Genomic DNA, 20,936 nt, shown 5'->3' with positions numbered 1-20,936 from the left:
AAGCAACATGAGAAAATATTATTTTACTGAAAGAGTAGTAGATCCTTGGAACAAACTTCCAGCAGACGTGGTAGATAAATCCACAGTCACTGAATTTAAACATGCCTGGGATAAACATATATCCATCCTAAGATAAAATACAGAAAATAGTATAAGGGCAGACTAGATGGACCATGAGGTCTTTTTCTGCCGTCAGACTTCTATGTTTCTATGTTTCTATTATTTTATTTTTGAGGGGACAGATGAGACGGGATGAAGTGTGGTTGAATGGGAGAAGGGCACCTGGAGAAGGCCCATGAGTGCCACTTGAAAGCTATCAGCCACCTCTCCCTTTTGGAGGAGGCAAAAATACAAAAACTTATCAGCTGCGTCTTCAAACATACTCCGCATTTGTATATCTATGGCTCACTAATTAGAATAGAGTACAACAGTGATGGCGAACCTATGGCACGGGCACCACAGGTGGCACATGGAGCCATATCTCCTGGCACGCAAACCGTTGCCCTAGCTCAGCTCCAACGTGCATGTGTGTGCCGGCCAGCTGATTTTTGGCTCACACAGAGGCTCTGGGAGGGCGTTTTTGGCTTCCAAAGAGCCTCCGGGGGATGGGGGAGGGCGTTTTTATCCATCCCCGGCTCCAGGGAAGCTTTTGGAGCCTGGGGAGGGCGAAACAGGAGCCTACTTGGCACCAGAAGTTGGAAAACAGGCCGTTTCCAGGGTGTGGAATTATGGGTGTGGGCACTCGCTCATGCACACACGCTCTTTCAGCACCTGAGGAAAAAAAGGTTTGCCATCACTGGAGTACAGAATAACAGAGTTGAAAGGGATGTTAGAGGTCTTCTAGTCCAACCCCCTGCTCAGGCAGGAAACCATACACCACTTCAGACAAATGGTTGTCCAATCGCTTCTTGGAAAGACAAAAAATAGCCAAAAACACAAAAAGCAAAAAAAAACAAATCGTGGCCCAGTGCCGAAATCACAGCACCTGCCCATGCGCAGAAGCAAAAACAAGGGAAAAAAATACATTTTTAAAAAAATAAAAAGATGGCGTCCATGGACCGGCACTAACAAAACTGACTCCATGACATCACCACCGGTTTACTATCGGTTTCTGGGAGGAACCCACCTCTGTTAGATACAAAAATACATGAAGTTAAAAAAGGAAATAGAAGGAAATCCTTCTTATATATATGAAGGTCTTGGCATATTCAGGTTTCTTCCCGTGTAGAATTCAGAGATTTCTGGCGGTTTCCACGAGGTCCCAATCGTCATCTTCAGGCTGGTGCTTCTGTCCTTGTTCTAGGGCGGGAGGAAGAAACCCAAATATGCCAAGACCTTCATACCTGTACCTGTGAAAATCTACGAAAGTATATATATATATATATGTCACATGTTGGGTTTTTTGCTGAATTTGAAAATTAAGGGAGACTAGGATAGATTTACTTATATATGTATGTATATATGTATGTATGTAGATTGTTCTGAGTTCGGGTTTTGCCCCGTGTAATATTTTGAGTGTCTATGCGACGTTTCGGTGAAATCACATTCACCATCATCAGGCTGAAGTTGTAAGCTTCATGCTGATGTAGATATAGTATACAGTATATGTATATATATATCTGTATATATGTATGTATATGTAACATATTTTTGCTGATAATGGATTCGACAAAAAAAATCACATATATACCAGTATCTATCTATCTATCTATCTATCTATCTATCTATCTATCTATCTAGCTAGCTATCTATCTAGCTATCTATCTAGCTATCTATCATCTATCTATCTATCATCTATCTATCTATCTATCTATCTATCTAACTAACTTCTTTTCTCTCTCTCTGTCATCTAGGCCTTCAACAAGGGCAAACGCGAAGGGTTTTTCCTGAAAAGCGTTGAAAACGCCCCTCTGGCCAAACGGCGCAAGCTCAAGATGTCCAGCACCGGTGCTGAGGGGCGCCGAAGCAGCAGCTCCTCCTCTTCCTCCTCTTCTTCGGGGTCTTCCTCCTGTCCCCCCAAAGCCAAGATCCCCACCATTTGCCACGACCCTCCTTCGTAGCAGCCGAGGAAGGGGCCAAGCACTGAAACGCTGGTTGGGGGAAAAATAAGGGGGTATTTATTGTCTATGTTGCTGTCTGGGGAGCATCAGGGAGCCCAGCTTCAGCTCCCCCATCCCCCATTTGCGGGCCACCCACCCACCCACCATGATGTGATACCTTCATTCAGAATGGGGCAGGGGTTGTTGGGGTTTTTTTTGATGGAGGGCAGTTCAAGGTGACCGTTATCTGCCGGGAAAGGCAGAGAAATCCAGGGGAGTGCAAGCTAGAGAATGAATGAAGGCCAGTGCAGACACAGGCTGCCATTTTCCAAGCAACCAGCAGAGGGCGGCGGTTCCTGTCGGCCGTCCTCCTGGTGGTGAGCTGTATTTTTGCAATGGCGTTTTTTTTAAAATTAAGGAAGGGGTAGCATTTAATTTAATTTTTGTGTGTGTGTGTGTATAAAGCTGTTAATAGGAAGGGATTTGATCCTTCTGAGGCCAAAAAACCATCCTCTTTGACAGATAGCCCTCGATTTACGGTGACTGTTTGACGTTAGAGCAGCCCTGAGCAAAGGGACGCGTAACCACTTTTCACACAGTTGCAGTATCCCCAAGGTCACATGGCAGCGATTTGAGACGCTTGGCAGCTGACTCATACTTGCGACGGTTGTAGCGTCGCATTTTGCGACCTTCTGATCAGTCGACGGGGAAAGCCAGATTCACTTTAACGACCACGTCCGGAATTTAAGAACGTCAGCGATTCCCTTGACAAATGCGGCGAAAAAGGCCGTCAAATGAAAAAGTCCCATTTAGCAACAGAAATGTGGGGGCTCTGTCATGGCTGTAAGTCGAGGACTACCTGTATTTTATCTTTTTTGGGGGGGGGGGTGAGATTCCCGTACGCTTCTGTGTCGGATACAGAACTTTTAAGAGCAAAGCTTTAGCGCCAAGATCCATACAGTACACTAAACCATTCCAACTATGATTAGGCGTTAGTGTGCGATGTCGCACTAAGGCAAAAAACAACAAGGTTATATGATAGGTTGGCCCAAGGCTTACATCTGGGGCTACCGCTTCTTGCTGAGCGGGACGGACTCCTGATCGTCAAACTTTTGTATATAAAAAAACCCCACAGGAGTAATTTTTTAAAAACAGATAAAACTCGAAAATTCATTCTGAGAAAGATCCTTGGGTTTAACCCCGAGTTACCACACCCTTGAAAAAAAGTGACATGACTTAGTCCTCACACTTATGACTGTTTATTTAGCACCTCTACGGTCACTTCTCCAACATTCGGGCGCTCGCCAATGAACGTCTATTTACGACAGGCAGAGTAGCGCCCCAGGAATGCAAAATTTCCACAGACCATGTTTTCATTGGTGGGCTTCCTGGCCGGACGCCAGATTTGCCTAATGACGCGATTCCGTTTGTAACGACCGCAATGAATCGCTGAAGAACCGCGACAAAAAAAAAAGACTTTGTTCTGCGGTGGAAATTCCGTCCCTGTGGTCATTAAGTCGAGGACTACCTATGTGTATGTATGTACAGTATATAGATATATGTAAGAGAAACAACAACAGAACAACAAACCAGGATAAGACGCATCAATCTGTTTCTGTGTCTGGAAGAAAGAAGTCAAATAGGAAATGTGTAGGAAAATGTGTATTTTTTTCTTCCCCTGGCGGAGAGCGAGAGACTCTTAAATGGCAACCCCTTCCCCACCCTTAAATCTACAGAATTATAGAGTTGAATATTGAGAGGTTCTACATTTGGGGTGGGGGGAGAGATCCAGTCAGATCTATTTTTTCTGGGTGAATCTGATAAGCTCAGGCAGTTTGGGGTGGGCGGGAGGGGCGAAAGGGAGAGTATATTTTTAAGAAAGCAATTTTCGTCTGTCTGTTTAAATATATATATATATATATATTGAAGGCAAGCATGGGAGCGAATGGCTGCGCAAGTCTTTCACGTTAAAATTTTTGTCTGTGTGCGCGAGAGGAAAGAAAGCTCCTTTTGTCCTAGTTCAGTAGATTAAAAAGAAAAAAAAAGTTGAAATATAGAACAGGAAAAAAAAGAATCACATCATTAAGAAGAATTTCTGTCCGCCGGCTTGCTTGAGATTACATTTTTATTTAAACCCTTATTTATAGGAAGAAACACATTTAAAAAAAAGAAAGACCTCCCCACTGAATTCTACTCAGGTACTCCTTTCATGAAAATCAAAGATGTCGAATTCTTAAGAGGTGGATTAATATCAACGCTTGAAGTTGTACTAAATGCAAGAGGGGCTTCTCTTAAGCCCCTCGCCAATCTTCCTACAGAGCAGTATTAATTGTCATTATTTCTTCCTCTTTTTTTCATTTTAAATCCCTATTGCTTAAGCTACAGGGGAAAGCAGTTGGGGGGGGGGAGAGAGAACCCACTCCTGTTTGAATTTTTATTCTCAAGGAGAAACTTGTTGCACCAATGTTTGGAAACCTAAGATACGTTGCCTACAGCATTTTGAGGACTATGTAATTTATGTAGAAGAAAAACACCCCCAATAACAGAACTTTTCAGTAAAGCCAGACCCGTTAAGCACTGAATTTCTGGCTGGGGATTTGACAAAGTTGTTATTATTACTATTATTACTTTAAGAACGAGTGGTAGCACGTTGAGGAATATTTTGATTGGGAATGACGGAAGCTGTAAATGGGTGATTGTAAGGGGTACGAGTTTCTCATTATACTGTATTTTTCGGAGCTTTTTTTTTTTTACAGCAATCTTGCAGGGTTTCTTCATTGCTTCTCTCTCCAAAAAAGTTTTTCCAGCCCTAAGTCTTTGCAGGCTTGTTTTAATTGCTACTCCCTATGAAGTTGATTTTTTTCTCCCCAGCCCTAACCAGGGGATAAAATAATGTGCTGAAGCTGACCAGACTAAGGACGCTAGCCAGATGAATACCTGATAGGCAGATTTTTTTCCCCCACCCTTATTTTCTTAAGTGCATCTTATACAGTAGTACCTCTAGATACGAGCTGCTCCAGATGGGAGTATTCCAAGTTACGAGCCAAGACGCGAGCAAAATTTCTGTTCGACACCCGAGCTCAAATTCGGGATACAAGCCGAGCGTCCACTAGGTGGCGCAGGAATTCCATGTTTCCAGTTATCTGGGCGCGAAAAGCAAAACCTAAATGCATTCGTTCGAGATGCGAATTGATCGACATACGAGCATGAATTAAACTCGTATGTCGAGGTACCACTGTACTCCGAAAAACACAGTATAATTGCACCAAAACAGCTTTAAGACAAAGGCCTGAGAAAAGGGAGAAAGGAAGAGCGAGAGAGAGAGACTTTAAAGGGAAGTGCAATTAGCAACATATTGCGATTTGAGGAACAAGGAATTGGGAGAAAGTTCAAGCAATGCCTAGCATGGAAAAAATAAGTAACGGCGTCAGTATTTCCCCCACCCCTAGACATACACACAGGCAGCCAATTTAACCGACATTAAATGGGAAGATCATTGTTGCTTGAAGCATTGGGGGTTCCCTTAAAAGAACCCGCATTCTGCCATCGTTTAAAACTTGATGGTTTTTAATATTATAATGGGAGTTGGTGAGAGGGCACCTTAGAGAGAGAAAACTTTCAACTTGGAGGAAAATTTGTAGTTTCTGTTGAGGATGAGAAAAGCACCACCGTGGATCACTTCAGATCCAATGTTACTCAGCCTTGGTGGATTTTTAAGACGGCTGGTCTTCGATTCCCAGAATTCTCCAGGTGGCGTTGGGTTATTGTTCTTGGCTGGGGAATTCTGGGAGTTGAAGCTTACCTAACCTTAAAGTTAGCAAGGATACAGAAGGAAGACAGAAGGAAAAGGGGGGACATGATCGAAACATTTAAATATATTAAAGGGTTAAATAAGGTCCAGGAGGGAAGTGTTTTTAATAGGAAAGTGAACACAAGAACAAGGGGACACAATCTGAAGTTAGTTGGGGGAAAGATCAAAAGCAACCTGAGAAAATATTATTTTACTGAAATAGTAGTAGATCCTTGGAACAAACTTCCAGCAGACGTGGTAGATAAATCCACAGTAACTGAATTTAAACATGCCTGGGATAATAAACATATATCCATTGTAAGATAAAATACAGAAAATAGTATAAGGGCAGACTAGATGGACCATGAGGTCTTTTTCTGCCGTCAAGACTTCTATGTTTCTATACGAAACGTTGCTCTAGGGCAGCGGTTCTTAAATTTTCGTTCCCCCCACGGAGTCCCTTTGGTTTGGTGGCCAAAAGATTTTGGCCATTAGGATTTAAAATAGTGTATTTTTTCCAAATCTTTTGATGTCCTCCAGGCGTCTTGGGGAGCACAGGTTGAGAACCATTGCTCTAGAACTTGGCTACTTCTGCAATGGGGTGCGGTGGGGATCTTACATCAAGGATAGAATTGGAAGTGCCCAATACATCTACTTGTCTTGGGTCTGGGAAAGAGGAGGAAGCGTGCTGGGTGCTTTAAAACAAGAAGTATCGGGCAGGGAGGGGTGCTGCTCGTTTTTCTCCCTGAATAATAAAGAAAGAAAGAAATTCCACGCTTGACTTCAACATCTGGGGAGATGGTTTCATTTAGTGACCATTTTTGAAGTTAGAACAGAAGAGAAAGAAGTTAACAGGGGACCTGCTTTTTCACACTAAACGATCTCCACGATCACGAGATCAAAATTCAGGCGCTTTGGCAACTGGCTTATACTTACGACCATTCCCAAGGTCATGCGAAATTCCCTCCCCACTTTTGTGACGGGGGGGGGGGGGGTTACGTGATCTGAAGCCAGGTTCACTTATCAGTCGGGTTACCAACTTATCCACTGCAGTGCAAAACCCGTTTGTGAGCCACTTAGAGAGGGCTGTAAAGCAGTGTATAAGTCTACGTACTATTCCCTTCCTTCCTTCCGAGTGCAATATTGAAAGCTAACTCTGCCCACTGCCGGGAGTTCAATCCTGACAGGCCCAAGGTTGACTCAGCCTTCCGTCCTTTCCGAGGTCGGTAAAATGAGGACCCAGACAGCTGGGGGCGAGAGGTTGACTCTGTAAACTGCTTAGAGAGGGCTGCAAAGCGGTATATAAGTCTAAGCAGTACTGCTATTGTGTCTCACTCAGCAACTCAAATGTTGGGCTCGATCGTGGTCGTTAAGTGGAAGACTAGGTGTAGTGCCGGTGGTCCTTCTCAATGGTTTGGCCAGCTGCTTCCATTTGTCTGCAACTCGGCAGCTGTTTCCCGTGGGGAGCGAAGAGGCTCCTCTTCCATGGGGCAAGGGACATCCGTGTGCACGCGCAACTGTACATACGTGTGTATGTCTTAACTGCCATATAGGCCCCTCCGCTCCGTGCCAAGGAGGAGACGAGCAAGTGGGGGGCCGTCCTTTTAACATCCTTCTTTTTAGTAGCACAAGAGGCCCGGAGATACCCGTGTCCCGGCCCATGCAACCAAACCATGTGTATTTTTTATTTGAAAATAAAAATCGTCTTTGAAGCCAAATCGCTTTTTCTCAGACTCCTTCGGGTGTTTGGGGGTGGTGGGTGGGGGCGTTTCATGGCCCAACTAGGGAACATCACCAATGCTAGAAGGGAGGGCAGAGAGGGCGATGGCTGTGGGGTACTTGGTGTTTCTCTGAGCTTGGCTGGGGGGGGGGGGGGGTTGTTTTGCAGATTCAATTCAATTTATTAGATTTGTATGCTGCCCCTCTCCGAAGACTCGGGGCGGCTCACAACAATAATAAAAACAGTATAACAATGGAACAAATCTAATAATTACATTAAAAACCCCCAACAATTTAAAAACCATACAACACATACATACCAAACATAAAATATAAGAAAGCCTGGAGGAGATGTCTTAATTCCCCCATGCCTGGCGATATAGGTGGGTCTTGAGTAACTTGCGAAAGACAAGGAGGGTGGGGGCCGTTCTAATCTCCGGGGGGAGTTGATTCCAGAGGGCCGGGGCCGCCACAGAGAAGGCTCTTCCCCTGGGGCCCGCCAAACGACATTGTTTTGTCGACGGGACCCGGAGAAGGCCAACCCTGCGGGACCTTATCAGCCGCTGGGATTCGTGCGGTAGAAGGCGGTTCCGGAGGTATTCTGGTCCGATGCCATGAAGCGCTTTAAAGGTCATTACCAGATGTTTTATTACCCAACTAGGTGACATCATCAGGACTATAAGGACGTGGGGACTGCTCTCTTTTTATAGGCATTCGTGCAGCCGTTCCTTGGTTGTGGGCCTGAATGCACATTTCTGCCATTTTGAAACCTTTGACACTTGTGTGGTACCCATTGTTGTGGTTCAGCCTGAGGCAGATCAAAGACCAGCTGCCTCTCTGCTGGCTCCATGCCTGGAGGAGGGTGACAGCGAAGAGGAGGGGGCTGGGCAGTCGGACGGGGGAGAGTCCAGTCAGGAATGTGACGAGGAAGAACAGCATGGGAGCCCCGGGGAGGGGCTCTCCCCAGCCAGTAGCTTGGAGTCTTTGGAGTCATTAGGTGATGAAGCACAAGCTGTCATTAACATGCGACAGAGATGTCTAGATCAAAGGAAGGATCAATTGAAGAAATATTATCAGCATTGAATACAGAACACCAGGGCTTGGGTCTGGTCCTCATTAGCAGGGAAGGGTTTATAAGGCAGGCAAGCTCTTGAAGCCATGTGGAGTGTTATCAGTTTGGAGTTGCTGTAACCTGCATTGTTTTCTCGGCGTCTCTGTTCCTGGCTCGTGGCCCAGCAGTCTTGAAGAACCGTGGGAGGTGTATGTCTGTTATCTACAGCCTCGTCTTGGCAGCAAGAATCCTATATTGATGCATGGACAATTGCCTTCGTGTATATATTTGGAGTTCCAGTGTTTTCCTGCTTTGTAAGGACATTTTCTGTTAGCTTCGTTTCTCTTGAACATTATAAAACTGTGTTTGAATTTTACCGGTGTGTCTGGCTTATCTTTTTGGGTTGGTCATAGCTTCCGGAGTGACCCAGACAGAACACCCATGAAGGGGAATGTATGGAGCTGAGGGTTGAACGGAGCCAATAAAATGAGCTAGCGCCACCCCACCCCACCCTAGCACACTGATGTTACCTAGTTTGGTCATGAAACGTCTGCAAGAAAACAGCCCTGGGTCTGCAGAAATCAACAAATTTTACCTATTTGCTTCGAATTTTCTTTGGACGGAATCTAAAAACTTCACCAGTTATATTGATAGTTTCTCTCTCTCTCCCTTGGTTTCCCTCGCCTCCGAGTCTTCGGAGAGGGACGGCATACAAATCTAATAAATAATAATAATAATAATAATAATAATAATAATAATAATAATTATTATTATTATTATTATTATTATTATTATTATTATTATTATTCCCAATTTTTCCCGACAAATCGCCAGAGCTGGTTTTTCATTCTCTAGTCTGCAATTTAGAGAAATTAAAATTCCTCCTTTTCAATGACCCTCTTCAGCAGAGCTGGACCGTAACTCCCGCCGCTGCCAAAGGAGGGGATGATGCTGGCAGGAAACGTCAGGTTTTCCTTATGCGGGAGGTGGCAGGTCACAAGGGAAAACCAGGAACGGTCCTTTCAAGGAGTCTTCTGCTCTCCTTGTGCGGTGAAAGTGGCATCTTTTAGGTGGGACGAAACAATTCACAACCAACGATTTCTCGGCTGCTGCAAATCACAACCCCAGGCCCCAATTGCCCCAAATCCACCCCCAAAAGCAGCACAGCTTCAGGGGCATGGTTTTTACACAAGCAGATTTGGCTCCGTCAGATTTGAAACACAAAGTTTATTTGAAAAGAAGAACGAAGAGGGGGAGGGGGAGAGAAATAATAATAAAAAAAATAATCATAATCATAAAAAGAAACCTTTACATCAACTGGAATGGAACAGAAGCATTCCCTGAAGCTATGGAGAGGGTGTGGAGAGGGTGGGGCGGAGAGGATGGTATCGGTTAGGTGAACAATTACAATATATCCAAGAGGATGCAGATAGTCCTAGGAAGACAACGCTCGATGGCAGGAGTCGGCACCGAGGCTGCGTACGACAACAGTCCATGAATGAAGGGGTGGAGGGAAGGAAGACTGTGGGTTGCAAGGCAGGGGTTGAACCGGGGGGGGATAGAGGAGGCGGCCTCACCTTCCTACCCACCTCTTCTCCAAAGGGCATCCCGTACTCGGAGCTTGTTCTGCCCCGTCGCTCTCCGCGGAGGGCTTGGAGGCACCGTCCCCGGCCACCACCGCGGCACAAGGAGGGTGGGGGGAAAGGGAGGCAGAGCAGGGGACAGCCACAAACTGCTACAGCGTCAATGGGGCGTGAGTTGTACACAGACAAAAGACAGGGAGGGCTGGGTAATATCCCAGCGGGAAGCGGACCATCCTTCCATCCTGAACAGGGGTGGGCGGGGGTGGGGAAGAGGCAGCGGCTTGTCTTATTTGGCGGTCATCATCTGTACAAATTCTACGGAGCAAGGAGAGAGGACGGAGAAGGGCGTCAGGGGCTGCTGAAAGGAACACATACACACCATCCCCACATTGAAGGAATCTATGTAGACGAGCAAATTGTTCTGAGAACATAAGACTGTTTGACGATCCGTCCCTCTCAAACGTTGGTCACTTTTTAAGAAGGGTGGACTTCAACTCCCAGAATTCCCTGGCCCTTTGACGGATAGGGCAAAAGGTGCAAATAAAAGGGGGGGGGGGTTTCCCCTAAAAATTGGTCTAAAATTACTGCAGGTCACTGTCTTCTCAACTCCCGGCCATTTTGAAGAAGGGAGGACTTCAACTCCCAGGATTCCCTGGCCGTCTTGACAGACGCAGGATATTCATTAGCAAAAGATGCAGATAAAAGGTTAAAAATTGGCCCTGAAATGACTGTGTCGCATCTGCTTCGGCGGGGTGGGCTGGACTAGATGACCCACAAGGTCCCTTTCAACCCTGTTCATCTGCATCTGTAGATCAGCGTCTCTGAACCGCGGAAGCTTTGAAGAAGGGCGGACTTCAACTCCCAGAATTCCCCAGTCAGCCAGACTTAAAAGCAGACGAGGCACCAAAATGGAAACAAAACTACACTCGCAAAGCCATCTCTTTTCATGCAGGTTGTCAAAAAGGGGAATCCGAACCTCCCTTTCCTTCATCCGTTTCTAGTCCTCAGTGTTCTTTAGAGCTCTGCTTGCCCAGTATGAGTATTCAATAAACCGTTTGGGCCTGCAATAAATGCCACCTGCACGAGACGGCAGGTTCTCCAGCCACTCAGCTGAAGGTGCCCGAGAGCCTTGGGCCCCTTACCTTCGTAATTGACTTGCCCATCCCCGTCAATGTCTGCTTCCCGGATCATTTCGTCCACCTCCTCGTCCGTCAGCTTCTCGCCCAGGTTAGTCATCACGTGGCGCAGCTCGGCGGCGCTAATGTACCCATTGCCATCCTGGAGAGAGAGAGAGAGAGAAGGAAGGAAGGACAGGTGAGACACAGGCAGGCCTCGACTTAACACCATTCATTCAGTGTCCGTTCAAAGTCACAGGGCCATTTCTCACACTTACGACCGTTAACATTGGACCAGAGTACCTCCGGAACCGCCTGCTACCGCACAAATCCCAGCGGCCGATAAGGTCCCACAGAGTGGGTCTTCTCCGGGTCCCGTCGACTAAACAATGTCGTCTGGCGGGCCCCAGGGGAAGAGCCTTCTCTGTGGCGGCCCCGGCCCTCTGGAATCAACTCCCCCCGGAGATTAGAACTGCCCCCACCCTCCTTGCCTTTCGTAAACTACTTAAGACCCACCTATACCGCCAGGCATGGGGGATTTGAGACATCTTTCCCCAGGCTTAGTATTATTTATGTTTGGTATGTATGTGCTGTTTGGTTTTTAATTATGATAGGGTTTTTAGTTATTTTTAATATTAGATTTGTGCCATTATAATATTGTTTTTATCGTTGTTGTGAGCCGCCCCGAGTCTTCGGAGAGGGACGGCATACAAATCTAATAAATTGAATTGAATAACAGAACCTCCGTGATCACACGATTAAAATTTGGACATTTGACAACTGGCTCATGGTTTATGACGGTTGCGGCCTCCCAGGCAGTGTTCCCTCTAATTTTTTTTTTTTGGGGGGGGGGCGGAAAAGTATAGTGTCTGAGCGGCAAATAAACAAACAAACAAATAAATAAATAAAAAACCCACCCTGTTTTGCCTCAGAGAATTTCAAAATAAAATACTGTACTGTGTGTCTATAACAGTGAGCTCATAATAGGGCAACTCTATCAATATCAAAATGCCACTTAAATAGTTGAGCTAGTTTCAAACTAGATTTTGATTTTCTTTCTCTCTTCCTTACTCCCATTCTTTTTCTTTTTCTTTTCCTTCCTCTCTTTTTTCTATCTGTTTCTCTCTCTTCCTCTCTCTCTCCTTCCCTCTCACTCTTTCCCTCTCGGCTTCTGGGCAGGTTTGGAAAACTCTGAGTTGATGATGATTTTTAAGTGAGCGATTGCTGACTGCTCAGCTTAGAGGGAACTATGCTCCCGGGGTGTGTCACGCAATCCCCTTTTGGGACCTTCTGATGAGCAAATTCAACAGGGAAGGGAAGAGTCATCTCCCGACCGGGCGACAAACTTAATGAATGCAATAATTCACTTAACAACGGCAAGAAAAGTCACCAAATGGGGCGATACTCGCTTCGCCAGTGTTTCAAGCAACGTAAATTTGGGGCTCCGTTGTGGCCGCAACTCAAGGAGCAGCCGAAGTTTCACGCAGAGCCCAAAATTAATCAAACTCGCCTTGTCAAACACTCGGAAGGCCTCGCGGATCTCTTCTTCGCTGTCTGTGTCTTTCATTTTCCGGGCCATCATGGTGAGGAATTCTGGGAAATCGATGGTGCCGTTGCCTGAGAAAAGGATCAGTCAGATCAACTGACTAGAAAAAGATAAAATAAAATAAACACAGCTCTTGGCTACCCAGGCACGAGAATGCAACACACACAATGCTCGATTCTCCAACAAAGACATTTAGATTCCTCCCCACACACACACAGCCCCCCAAGATGAAACTCTGCAAAAATCAACTTTAGCCTCTCCTCTCTCTTGTCCAAGGGGACAATCACTTTAATATGAGTCAATGCAGTGGTGAAATCCAATTTTTTTTTTTGCTCCCGGTTCTGTGGGCATGAAATAAAAAAGATGTTTGATACTCTGGAAAGAATGCAGAGAAGAGCAACAAAGATGATTAGGGGACTGGAGGCTAAAATACAGTGTTCCCTCGCTTTTCGCGGGGGATGCGTTCTGAGACCGCCCATGAAAGTCGAATTTCCGCGAAGTAGAGATGCGAAAGTAAATACACTATTTTTGGCTATGAACAGTATGACAAACCTTCCCTTAACACTTTAAACCCCTAAATTGCAATTTTCCATTCCCTTAACAACCATTCAGATTATTACTCACCATGTTTATTTATTAAAGTTTATTAAAAAAATATTTATTAAAGGCAGACGAAAGTTTGGCGATGACATATGATGTCATCGGGTGGGAAAAACTGTGGTGTAGGGGAAAAACCCGCAAAGTATTTTTTAATTAATATTTTTGAAAAACCGTGGTATAGATTTTCCGCGAAGTTCGAACCCGCGAAAATCGAGGGGACACTGTATATGAAGGAACTGGGCATGAGTAGTGTAATGAAGGGGTGACACGATGGTAGTCTTCCAATATTTGAGGGGCAGCCACAAAGAAGAGGGAGCCAAGCTATTCTCCAAAGGACCTGAAGGCAGGACAAGAAGCAATGGATGGAAACTAATGAAGCAGAGAAGCAACCTAGAAGGAAGGAGAAATTTCCTAATTCATCAGTGGAACTGTTTGCCTCTAGATGTTGATCCAACATTGGAGGTTTTCAAGGAGACACTGGACAGACATTTGCCTGAAATAATATAGGATCTCCTGCCTGAGCGTGGCGATGGATTAGAAGACCTCCAAGGTCCCTTCCAACTCTGTTCTTCTCCCCAAGTAGCCTCCCAACCACCCTGCTCACCATCTGCATCCACTTCGTTGATCATGTCCTGCAACTCTGCCTCGGTGGGGTTCTGACCCAGGGAGCGCATCACGGTGCCCAGCTCCTTGGTGGTGATGGTGCCATCGCCGTCTTTGTCGAAGAGGGAGAAGGCTTCCTTGAACTCTGAAAGGAACAATCAAGAAAGCCAGGTCAGATCCAAATTGGCCACCTCTGTCCAAACTTTTAACAAAGCAAAGGAGATCGATAGAAGATAGATGACAGTTAGAAGATAAATGATAGAGCAGTGTTTCCCAATCTTGGCAACTTGGGAGAAATTTGGACTTCAACTCCCAGAATTCCCCAGCCAGTGAATGCTGGCTGGGGAATTCTGGGAGTTGAAGTCCAGATATCTTCAAGTTGCCAAGGTTGAGAAACACTGTGATAGAGGATACATAGAAGACAGATAGAAGAAGATAGAAGATAGTTAGACAGGATAAATGAGATGATAGAAGATGATAGATAGACAGACACAGACAGACAGATGATAGATAACAGATGGAAGATATATATATAAATGATAATTGGACAGAAGATGATAGCTAGATGATAGAAGACAGAAGGTAGATGATAGATAGAAGATAATTAGAAGATAAATGATAGATGATAGTAGATAGTAGATGACACACAGATAGTAGATGGATAGATAATAGAAGATAGATGATTGTAGACAGATTGACTGATAGATAGATAGATTGATTTGCATTTACCAATTTGCATTTCTAAGCTCTTATTCCTGTTTGTTTGTTTGTTTATTTGTTTATTTATTGGATTTGTATGCCGCCCCTCTCCGCAGACTCGGGGCGGCTAACAACAGTAATAAAACAGCCTATAATAATAATCCAATACTAAAAACAGTTAAAAACCCATTATTATAAAAACCAAACTGGTTTAAGTCTTCAGCCTTCCTTGGTTTCCAGATGCCCTACAGGTCTGCCATCTCTTCCAATTAAGGTGAACATTATTGTTAGTGTTGGAAGAAAGTTCCAGTTCCAAGCCAGGAATAAAGTGGAGGCCGATTAGAAGGAAAGTTGGGTTCATTAAATGTAGCAGAAGCACTAGCAGTGTGCGGCACTGGGACAGCTGACAAAATTGAATTGAGAATCGGTGGGTTTTATACCTGCTGGGTTCGCATGGGGTTGTGGCTGGCTCTGAAGTGGCGGTCTCCAACCTTGGCAACTTAAGACTTGTGGACCAACTCCCAGAAGTCTTTGTGACTAGATGACCCAATCGGCATTTCTAAAAGCTAGCCTCCTCAGTTTTGGCTTGGGGCAGGGAGACTGGCTGGTTTCTGACTCCCTTATGGATTTTTTTTCCTCTTTAGGGGAAATATTCCGTCCTGCCATTTTAATATTAGAAACATAGAAGACTGACGGCAGAAAAAGACCTTATGGTCCATCTAGTCTGCCCTTATACTATTTTATCTTACAATGGATATATGTTTATCCCAGGCATGTTTAAATTCAGTTCCTGTGGATTTACCAACCACGTCTGCTGGAAGTTTGTTCCAAGCATCTACTACTCTTTCAGTCAAATATTTTCTCATGTTGCTTTTGATCTTTCCCCCAACTAACTTCAGATTGTGTCCCCTTGTTCTTGTGTTCACTTTCCTATAAAAACACTTCCCTCCTGGACCTTATTTAACCCTTTAACATATTTAAATGTTTCGATCATGTCCCCCCCCCCCTTTTCCTTCTGTCCTCCAGACTAGACAGATGGAGTTCATGAAGTCTTTCCTGATACGTTTTATGCTTAAGACCTTCCACCATTCTTGTAGCCCGTTTTTGGACCCGTTCAATTTTGTCAATATCTTTTTGTAGGTATTTTGTAGTATTCCAAATGGGGTCTCACAATCTCCCTCTTCCTGCTTGTTATACCTCTAGCTATGCAGCCAAGCATCCTACTTACTTTTCCTACTGCCTGACCACACTGCTCACCCATTTTGAGACTGTCAGAAATCACTACACCTAAATCCTTCTCTTCTGAAGTTTAATATTCCCCAAAATATTTGATTGGGTGGGGGCGGGAGAGTTTCCCACAACTGAGAGTTAATACATCCAGAGGGCACCCAGCTGTATGACAGTAGCCACAAAAGAACAAAGAGGATGAATTCCTAAGAAGAGCCTATGAGAAAAGATAGCAGATGCTACAGATGTTTCGATTAAAGGGGGAAAAAAGCACAAATACTTTTGTTTTCACCTGGAAACAAATTCAGGACTTTTGCACTCAAGGTGGGGGAAAAAAGGAAACTTCAATTTTTGGTTCTGCCAGTTCGATAGGTTTGTTGCAAAGTTGAGTTGGTTGTCAATGCCTTTTCTTTAATTTTCCTACACTTTTCCCTCCCCTACTGTTTTGTTTTTCTTTTCTTTTTTTATTTCGTATAATGAATTATTAAAAAAATAATAATTCAAAAATAAATAAAGAGAAAGGAGATCACACGCTTTTTCTCGGTTTTTCAGAGGAAGAATGGCTGACTGTGGGACTGCTCAACTGTCTTTGTCTAAAAGACAGTTGAGTTTGCAAGGCATCTAGGTTGGAGATCTGTTTTTTTTCCCAGCTATCCGAATCAATTCTGCAACTATTCCACAGACAGGTCCAATTCTTACCTGCAATCTGCTCCTCAGTCAGTTGGTCAGCCTGCAAAAGTTAACAAGAAAATAAAAAGTCAAGACTTCCCTTCTCATCATGCCAGCTTCCTCCTTATAGTATCCAGGCAGTCCTCAATTTACAGCAGTCCGTGAAGAGACTGTTCGACCGTTAGAACAGCACTGCAAAAAGCGACACCATCCCCATGGCCACGCGATTTACATTCGGATGCCTGGCGATGGGCTCCAAGATGGCGCAAAGGTCGTAAATGTGAACCCATTGCCAAGAGTGTGAATTTTCATCACGTGACTATTGGGACATTGCCTTGGTCGTAAGTGTGAAAAACAGTTATAAGTCCCTTTCTGCAGTGCCACTTGTAAATCTTCGGAGAGGGGCGGCATACAAATCTAATAAATTATTATTATTATTATTATTAAATTAATTCCAGTAATTCCAATCTGCTATTAAGTCAAGGACTACCTGTAAATTGATAAGATTAAATATTTTTAAAAAATTTGTTCGATTTTTATGCCACCCTTCTCCTTAGACTCAGGGCGGCTTACAACATGTTAGCCATAGCACTTTTTAACAGAGCCAGCCTATTGCCTCCACACTCCGGATCCTCATTTTACCCACCTTGGAAGGATGGAAGACTGAGTCGACCTTGAGCCAGTGATGAGATTTGAACCACTGACCTACAGACCTATAAAGCCCTACATGGCATGGGACCAGAATACCTCCGAGACCGCCTTCTGTTGCATGAATCCCAGTGACCGGTCAGGTCCCACAGTCCGCCTTCTCCAGGTTCCGTCAACTAGACAATGTTGCTTGGCGGGGCCTAGGGGCAGAGCCTTCTCTGTGAGGGCCCCGGCCTTCTGGAATCAGCTCCCCCTGGAGATCCGAACTGCCCGCACCTTCCTCGCCTTCCTTAAGAGTCCAAAGACTCATTTATGCCACCAGGCCTGGAGCCATTAAATCCTTGCCCCCTGGCCAACCAATGTGTTGAGAGAATGTTGAGTGTATGAAATGGTTGGTTTTTATGGGTTTTTTAAAAAGATATTTAATTAATTCATTGGATTCAAGATATGGTATATTGTTTTTCATATGTAGTGTAGAAATCCAGTAAATAAATAATAAATAAAGGTAATATTAACTGGGTAAAATTGGGTGGGGGGTGTCCATCAGAAACCCCTCCCTCCTTTCTTAGCCCCCTCCAGCTCTCCCCACCATTCCCAAGGGGGCGTGGTCTCACCTAGCTCCGCCCCTCCTGTGGTGCTGACCTCGCCTCGCCTCGCAGGCCGCTCCCGAGACCTCTACCCGCCCCCCCACTGGTCAAAAGCCCCTCAGTTGTCTCGGGAGGAGGATACTTCTTGTTGAAGGGGGGGTTCTAAGTATATATGGGGGGGGGGCAGAGGGTCTTCAATAGTCCCCTCAGTCAAACTCGGCCCCTCCCCTTTCCTGCCCCGCCCCTTTTGGGCTTCACGCGCGGCCCGGGGGGGGTTCCCCCCCCCACAAAATTGCCTCCTTCCCTCACCATGGCGACCGGGCGAGGGAGCAGCGCCGCGTCCTCTCAGCTTTGGAATCCCGCCCGTCTTCCTCCGCCGCTGGCCGGAGAAGGAGCCGCCGCCACCGCCGAGGATGCTGACTCTTTCGCGCATGCGCCTTAGCGCTCCCTCCCAACGGCAGGCGGCGACCGTTGCTCGGCACCGCCTCACCGCGCCAGCGAATCGCGCCGCGCCAAACAAGTCCCGGCGAGCGAGCCGGATTTGCATTGGCGCCGCCCTCCATCCGGGCCCTCGTCCTTAGCTCCGCCTTCCCGCTCTGCCCTTCACGTGACCCGCTGAGCAGGCCCTCATTGGTTCAGCCTCCCCTGCATTGCGTCGAGGGGGCTGCTTAAAGGAGAAGCCGTAACAGGCGGGGGGGTGGGGGGTGGCGGAGGAATATTTTAAAAAAGGGGGGGCGGAGTCAAGAGGTGGAAGAGGAGGAGGCCTGACCCGGAAAGAAATACTGTACTGTCGGTTGTCAATAAAGAGAGGGAGATTTAAAAGGGAAGCCACCAAAAAAGGTGTCTAAGGGGAGGAGTATATTTAAGGTGCTAAACTATGCAGTCACCTGGCTGGGGAATTCTGGAAGTTGAAAAATCTTAAATTTGCAAAACACTATTTTTTTTAGACTTTTGCCAGCCAATAATACTGGTTGAGTAATTTTAAAAAATTCTTGGCAATAATTCAATTAAATATTCAAAATAGCCACATTTACCGTTTAAATAAATAAATAAATAAATAAATAAATTTTTAAATAATACATTAAATATTAAATAGCATTTCGTTTATTCCAAAGTGACCTTGAGAATGAACACATACTAGAGCAGTGCTTCACATCTTCAGTGATGAAGATGGGTGGACTTCAACTCCCAGAATTCCCCATCCAGCATACAAGCAGGTGGGCTGAGAATTCTGGGATTGGAAATCCACTCATCTTACAGGAACTGAAAGTTGAGAAATACTGCACTAGAGCAACCCAACCCAATATTTCAGGAAGGAGGTGAGATTTGTGGGATATACACAAGTCCCATCTATTGTAAATGCACAGCCTTCTGGGAAGGTGCTGATCTGAGGGGGGGAAAATCTACTTCAAAGCAGATTAATGTTAGGATGCACATGACTGAACATATATATTGTATATACTTATCATTTGCAGCACCATACTCATCACCCTTTTGGAAGGAAGGAAGGAAAGAAAATTGGAGGGGGAGAGAAAAGAAGGGGGAAAGGAAGAAGGAAAGGAAAGAAGGAAAATTGGAGGGAGAAAGGAAGGGAAGAGGAAGGAAGGAAGGAAGGAAGGAAAATTGGAGGGGGAGAGAAAAGAAGGGGGAAAGGAAGAAGGAAAGGAAAGAAGGAAAATTGGAGGGAGAAAGGAAGGGAAGAGGAAGGAAGGAAGGAAGGAAGGAAGGAAAGAAAATTGGAGGGGGAGAGAAAAGAAGGGGGAAAGGAAGAAGGAAAGGAAAGAAGGAAAATTGGAGGGAGAAAGGAAGGGAAGAGGAAGGAAGGAAGGAAGGAAGGAAGGAAAGAAAATTGGAGGGGGAGAGAAAAGAAGGGGGAAAGGAAGAAGGAAAGGAAAGAAGGAAAATTGGAGGGAGAAAGGAAGGGAAGAGGAAGGAAGGAAGGAAAGAAAGAAAATTGGAGGGGGAGAGAAAAGAAGGGGGAAAGGAAGAAGGAAAGGAAAGAAGGAAAATTGGAGGGAGAAAGGAAGGGAAGAGGAAGGAAGGAAGGAAGGAAAGAAAATTGGAGGGGGAGAGAAAAGAAGGGAAAGGAAGAAGGAAAGGAAAGAAGGAAAATTGGAGGGAGAAAGGAAGGGAAGAGGAAGGAAGGAAGGAAGGAAGGAAGGAAGGAAAGAAAATTGGAGGGGGAGAGAAAAGAAGGGGGAAAGGAAGAAGGAAGGGAAAGAAGGAAAATTGGAGGGAGAAAGGAAGGGAAGAGGAAGGAAGGAAGGAAAGAAAATTGGAGGGGGAGAGAAAAGAAGGGGGAAAGGAAGAAGGAAAGGAAAGAAGGAAAATTGGAGGGAGAAAGGAAGGGAAGAGGAAGGAAGGAAGGAAGGAAGGAAGGAAAATTCGAGGGAGAAAAGAAGGGAAAGGGGAAGAAGGGAAGGAAGGAAAATTGAAGGAGGGGACAGAGGAAGGGGAAAGAGAAGGAAGGGAAGGAAGGAAAATTGGAGGGAGGGAGAAAGGAAAGGAAAAAGGAAAGAAGGAAAATTGGAAGGAGAAAGGAAGGAAAATTGAAGGGATGGAGAAAGGAAGGGAAAAAGGAAGGAAAATTGGAGGGAGGGAGAATGGAAGGGAAAAAGAAAAGGAAGGTTAAATAAAAGGGAAAAAATAAGATTTAAATGATTTGGAATTACATATTGAAGTATTAGAATTAGTTATATCTTATCATTTTTATAGGTGTAAAGTACATAAAAACAAAAATTCTTCTTTTCATTCTATATCAATTTTAAATGTTACCAGCGAATTTTCTTTCTTCTGTATTAGATAGACTTCAAAAATAAGTGGAGTAATGGCAACCCCGAATATATGTTAAATGTTAAGTATGTCATGTTTGTCTTTTTATGAAAATTTTAATAAAGTTTAAAAAAAAAAAAGAGAGAGAGAGAAAAGGAAGGGAAGGCCTAGTGGTTCTCTTCCTTCCCCCAGATATGATCTGAACCAAAACCACAAAGGGGTTTAAAATGGCAGACACATCTCCTTGGATTCCACCCTGCTCGACAGAAACCAGATGAATCAGAAAGG

The 20,936-nt window shown here is 45.0% G+C and overlaps 2 protein-coding genes across 2 annotated transcripts in view; one reads left to right on the top strand and one right to left on the bottom strand.

Annotated features, from left to right (window-relative positions):
- The window catches only part of RPS6KA4 (ribosomal protein S6 kinase A4), a 44,233-nt gene extending 36,686 nt beyond the window's left edge, over positions 1 to 7,547 (top strand). The window contains exon 17 of the mRNA XM_070766181.1: positions 1,854 to 7,547. Coding sequence (XP_070622282.1) covers positions 1,854 to 2,060 — 207 coding nt within the window. The 3' untranslated portion in view covers positions 2,061 to 7,547. The remainder of the gene's footprint in view (positions 1 to 1,853) is intronic.
- Positions 7,548 to 9,806: 2,259 nt separating this feature from the next.
- LOC139175209 (calmodulin-1) lies at positions 9,807 to 18,437 on the bottom strand. The gene is made up of 6 exons (XM_070766180.1): positions 18,186 to 18,437; positions 16,672 to 16,702; positions 14,048 to 14,191; positions 12,808 to 12,914; positions 11,325 to 11,460; positions 9,807 to 10,497 (listed from the first exon to the last, which is right to left on the bottom strand). Exons 1-6 carry the CDS (start codon positions 18,186 to 18,188, stop codon positions 10,469 to 10,471), a joined length of 450 nt encoding a protein of 149 aa, XP_070622281.1. The 5' UTR covers positions 18,189 to 18,437; the 3' UTR covers positions 9,807 to 10,468.
- Positions 18,438 to 20,936: the final 2,499 nt, after the last annotated feature.

This window comes from Erythrolamprus reginae, chromosome 13, assembly GCF_031021105.1.
Source record: "Erythrolamprus reginae isolate rEryReg1 chromosome 13, rEryReg1.hap1, whole genome shotgun sequence".
NCBI lineage: Eukaryota > Metazoa > Chordata > Lepidosauria > Squamata > Dipsadidae > Erythrolamprus > Erythrolamprus reginae.
This window is presented reverse-complemented; position numbering and strand designations above follow the sequence as displayed.

Coding starts and splice junctions, on each gene's coding strand:
- LOC139175209 (XM_070766180.1), bottom strand. Junction 14,192..16,671: donor GACTGAGGAGCAGATTGCAG/GTAAGAATTGGA, acceptor TGTTCCTTTCAG/AGTTCAAGGAAGCCTTCTCC. Junction 11,461..12,807: donor CCTTCCGAGTGTTTGACAAG/GCGAGTTTGATT, acceptor CTCTCTCTCCAG/GATGGCAATGGGTACATTAG.